Raw genomic sequence first — 5,390 nt, 5'->3', positions numbered from 1 at the left:
TCCTGGCAGAGGAAACACGCAGATATGCATGTTGTGTCTGGGGCACTGACAGGTTAAACAGAGAGGCAGCACCACAGGATGGGAAGAAGTCTGTCATTTGTTAACCTCGCAATTTGGAGCAATTTACTTAACCTTCCTCATGCTTCCATTTCTTCATCGTTTAAAAAGTTATTTTCCCATCACCGTTTCCATTTGACATTATTCTATATTCGTTTCAGATGTACAGCAAAGCAGTTAGACCATCACACACTTAATAGTGAGAATATTTGTTCTATTTATCTCATAGTTCATAAGAAACCCACGAGGTAATGCTTGTGCAAGCAATTTGAAAACCATCGAGCTGCGTATTAATAAATAATACATATCATCGTGCATTACATTTTAATAGTAATAACCTTATAATTGGGAACAGAAAGAGCTCCCCCTTCTCTCAGTTCATTTTTTTTGTGTGTGTGTGTGTTTTTTTCCTGGCTATCCATGACCTTTGTCTTTCCTCCTCTGACTTGCAGAGGGTGACAGAAAGCACTGGTCCTTGATGGAGATGCTGGAGTGCCCTTCGCCATTTCATCCCAGGAAACCCCCTTCTCACAGTTAACATTACAGTGAGAACGGGAATAAGGAGGTGGTGCTCAATATCCATGGAATTTTACAGATACTTTTTTTCAAAAGATAAAATTTCTAAGTTTAATTTCAGAGTATGCATTTTACTTTACTTAAATGTGCTACATTTTTACTTGACTCAATATTTTCATGTCCAATGAATAGCTAATAGGATGATCAATGCATACGTTTTTTAAAATGATATTCCCTAGATAAATACTGTGAAAAGCAATATAAATTCCTGCCTTAAAACAGTGTGAAAGTCCACATTTTACCCAGAAAAACACACACACAACAACCCATAAACAAATTTAATTTCAATACATAGATTTTAGGGAACTGGAGAACAATATTGAATTGCACAAAAGAAATCTGGGCACAATAAGTAGTTACACGTCCACTGATATACTTACTGGCCTTTTTTCAAATACCTTTTAACCCAGGACCCCTCACACTATCAGATGAAGCAGATGAAGGCCCAGAACCGGGGGGCAGTGTGCAGAGATTGAAATGTACTAAATTAGCCCCACGAACTGGTCAGTGCCTGCCCCCCCACCCCCACCCCGCTGTGTCTTCCTGTGGAGGGAGACTCCTGGTTCTGCAGAGAGATAATGTCAGGTGGCCTAGCGCACCCAACCTCAGCAGATAGCATCCTGAGACTCCTGTGGAAGCAGCACTGAAGCTGCTGTTCTATAAAATGAGAAGCACTATTGACATTTCTAAGCTCAGAACTATGTTTTTAACAAGCCTGAAAATACTGGAAAATAGCGAGTTCAGTTTTCTCTAGAGGCTGCAGTGCAGTTAGAATGAACACCCACCCCCACCCCGAGTGTGTATCTGGATAAAATATGTGCAATGAAATTTCAGGGCAAAATCTGATGCCGGAATAATCTAAAACATGGCAGATTTATACCGGGGGTGATTTTTATTTATTTTTTCAACTGTGGATTCCCTTAAGAACTCAAATGTTCTACAGGTTACTTACAGCTTCTCCTTGAAAAGACTTACCTCGAAGGTCTGAGCAGCATAAAACTTCAGGCTGCGCAGTCCTCAGCCATAATTCTCCTTCGCCACTGACTCTGGGTGGTTTGGAATTAACTAGCACTCGACCCTTATGGTAATTAATAATTTATAATTAAACTGGCAGTTTGAGTATATCAGCAAAACTGGAAGTGTGGCACCTCTTGTCTTTGTTGTCTTTCCTTTTATTTTCTGAAAGAAAATTGAGAAGAAAGGTTAAAACCTTTGTGGCCCCCACCCCTACCCCCAGCCACTCCAGTTTTTGGATTTGTCCACTGTGTTCTTTGGATCTTTCTTTCAAAGAAGAATCAAGCATGTACCTCCTCAGCCTTGTGCCAGAGCCTGAGGACACAGGGATTGTGAAATCCCATCCTCATCCTCAAGCACCTCCATCTCTAAGTAAAGGGACAGGCATACAACGATCAGCTGGGTCACTACAGGCCTAGCCCCACCTGTAGGGAGCTTGCCACAATACGTAGCAAAGAGAGATGAGGGATTCTCTTTTCAGGGTCTAAGGCAGTGGTTCTCAACCTTGGCTGCACATTAGAATCACCTGGGAATCTTGTTAAAATTCTGATTTCTGGGCCTCATTATTAGTAACAAACAGAATTTCCGGAGGATGAGGTCCAGAAATCAGGATTTCAACAAGATTCCCAGGTGATTCTAATGTGCAGCCAAGGTTGAGAACCACTGGTCTAAGGGGAGATGACCTTTGAGGACCCTTGAAAGTTGAGTCATCTGTTTTCAGGTAGAAAATGAAGAGAAGACAAGGACAAGCAAAGCTATGGAAGTCCTTGTGCTTTGTCACGTTCCAGGGAAAGTGGGTTCACTATCTGCCGGGTGCTGCTAGTGAGGTCTGCACCTAGAGATGAGGTTTGTCAGTAGGTTGAGGGGCTAGATTTTAGGGGCGTAGGTAGGTCATGCAAAAGAGGTGTTGTGTGAAGCCTGGTGGGCAGTGTTGAGCTAGAGTAGATAGGGGAGCAGTTTGATTAGATGATTGCTTCAAAAGGTTCCTCTGAACACAGGCAGGGGAGAGGTTGGAAGGACCCAAAGTTGGAAAGAGAACAGGTAGAAGGTCTCAAGTGGAAGGCTATCGTTCATGTGAAATTTGGTGAGAAATTAAACCAGGACAAGGGCGATGAGAAGTAGGAGTTGAGGGGAATCAGGGTATTTTCCAATGTTGAGTTTTGAGTTGAATTGAGATAATCAGGCCTGCAGGTGGGACAGGGTAGATAGCAAAGCCAGGGATCATGTCAGCCTTTGCAATGCTAAAGGTAAAGGGACATGGTGCCAGCCCGTGAGAGTTCAAGAGTTTATTGAGAAAGACGTAATTATTGCTGTCTCCATCTTCGTCTTCTTTGTCTTCTGTTAATATTTATTGAGTGGTTCTTTCCTATCAGGCACATATAAACCTCACAACACAGTTAGTTTAGCTACTATTATCTTCTATATTCTGCAGCTGAGGAAACCAAGAGGGGAAGGCAGTCCACCCTGCCCAAGATTATTCAACAGGCGAGGAGTTGAGCTCTAGAGCCCAGCCCCTAACCACTGGAGTATGATGCCAGTATGCCTATGTTTTATAACACAATATTATAGTGGCCGTAGTAGCAGGTGCAATGCATGCCTGACTCTGGTTGCGCAAGCCAGAGGCAGTTTTCTGTGTTTTAAAAAATGTGTTTTAAGGAATGAGAAGAAAATTTCAGGTAAAGAAAGTGTGGAAGAAAAGAATTGCAGGATGGAATAATCAGTGCAGGGCCAAAGAATGTGAAAATGTCTAGAATGCTCAAGGAAGGGTAACTAACTCAGTGTGGTTGGCTTTATTGAAAAATAAAAAGGGCTTAAGTGGGGGTAACTCATGCCTATTTGCTTAAGTCAGCAATTCCACTAAAATAAATGAGCATGTGGACAGACAGGAACTCAGAAAACATTGTAAGTAGTTTCCTTTTGGTTTGACCTTTCAATCAACAAGCATTAATGTCCTTGTCTTCAGTTCCTGTGCTTCTTCAGCCGCCCCCCCTCCCCCGCCCCGCCCCGACACACACACCCGCCTCCTGCTGCAAGACATAAGTGCACTGTAAATGTTGTGTTGGTGGCCGCATCCTTGGCCAATCAAGAAATCTGAATATTATTATTGAGACGCTACTCGTTAAAAAGCATGCTATATGAATATTTATAGGCTAGCACCTTCTTTTGAGTGTAAAGACTCATTCTCATGTATTTATTCTCTTCTCTGTTTCTTCATAGTTCCTCCACAAATCATGAACATCTCCTCAGATATCACTGTGAACGAGGGAAGCAGCGTGACCCTGCTGTGTCTTGCTATTGGCAGACCAGAGCCAACTGTGACGTGGAGACACCTGTCTGTCAAGGGTAAGGCATGTACCTATAGAACCTTCTTAGAGCTGGTATTTTGAAGACTTGATTCCATTGTACATCAGAACTTCCGGAATCTGAAAACAATGCTGTTTGATACCCGAGTAATGTCAGAGCAAAGGCCACACCCATCAGTCACTGAGTATACCATTCCTGAAGGAAGATTTATAGATAATCTTTACTGAATTATTATTTCAGTCCTTTTTATGACTTTAGCTGATTTTTGTGTTTCCCACTATGAAGAAGAGAGGTGCCGTAAGAATAACTTCCAACAAAGAAACTGATTTCTCAAGGTCAAGATTGGGTGGGTTAGTTGGTGGGTTGTCCTTCTTGAGTAGAGTGGAGAACACGGCAGTGTCCACTGGGACCACTGACGTCATTGTGTGTCGAGGAGAAAAAGGGTCTCCATGCTCAGTACTTTTGGAACATTTACCCAGAGCCCCATGTGTTTGACCTGTTCATATACAGCACTCTCTAGTAGAGGAAAAATGAAAGAAATGGTAAGGTGTGTAAGGGGAGTGGGGCAGGAGGGGTCATGCCTGTGCCAGATGATTAGTAATGAAATGATTAGTAATGAAACGTCGGCTATGAGCATCTCCAAGTTATTAGGAAGGAAACAAAAAAGACATTGCAGCACACCTTGACCCCTGAGTTCCTAGTTCCCACTCTCTTCTTGAATCTGTGTAATAGACTGGCTATATGGAATTAGTTCAGGAAGTCAGGTATAAAGTTCCCACAAAGGGCAACCAGAACTGCTTATTTCTTTCCATAGAATCAGCACTGACATTCCAACCCTCTCATTCATACGCATTCTCCCCCGCCACTGCTCCCTCAGGGGTCAGGCCCTCACTGGGCCAGCCATGGGTACAAGCTAAATTGTATTTGGTGTTTCTGGATGTGAAGGTGCATTGCCTGATCTTGGTCTCATCTTAACATGACCTTCCCCCCTGTGCGCATCTCTCGGCCAATTTCTTTTTTTTTTCTTCTTCTTTTTTTTTTTTTATAAGGACACCAAACATGATGGATTAGGGCCCTCACTAATGACCTTATCTTTAGTTGATTACCGCTGTAAAGATCCTATCCTATATAATAAAAGGCTAATATGCAAATTGTCCCCTCAGGAGTTCGACCAGGAGACTGGGAGTTCAATTGCTTGCTATGACATACGGTGACCACCAGGGGGCAGTACTGACCAGCCGGTGACCAGTGGGGGCAGCAGGACACTGAGGGAGCGAGGGAAGGGGGAGGTGGGGAGGCCAGGAGGTGGAGAACCTGATCACCAGCCAGGCTTAGGAATACCACTGTGATAACAGCTCTCAACTCCACCTTTGGTCGTAAACAAGCAGTAGCCACCACCAACACCCCCTCCCATTTCCACTTACCTGCTCTAATACCTG

The 5,390-nt window shown here is 43.4% G+C and overlaps 1 protein-coding gene across 1 annotated transcript in view; it reads left to right on the top strand.

Annotated features, from left to right (window-relative positions):
* The window catches only part of OPCML (opioid binding protein/cell adhesion molecule-like), a 461,714-nt gene that overhangs the window by 349,925 nt on the left and 106,399 nt on the right, over window positions 1–5,390 (top strand). Inside the window, exon 3 of the mRNA XM_006776048.2 lies at window positions 3,865–3,990. Within this exon, the coding sequence (XP_006776111.1) occupies window positions 3,865–3,990 (126 nt within the window). The remainder of the gene's footprint in view (window positions 1–3,864; window positions 3,991–5,390) is intronic.

The sequence above is a fragment of the Myotis davidii genome, unplaced genomic scaffold (genome assembly GCF_000327345.1).
Source record: "Myotis davidii unplaced genomic scaffold, ASM32734v1 scaffold809, whole genome shotgun sequence".
Classification (NCBI taxonomy): domain Eukaryota; kingdom Metazoa; phylum Chordata; class Mammalia; order Chiroptera; family Vespertilionidae; genus Myotis; species Myotis davidii.
This window is presented reverse-complemented; position numbering and strand designations above follow the sequence as displayed.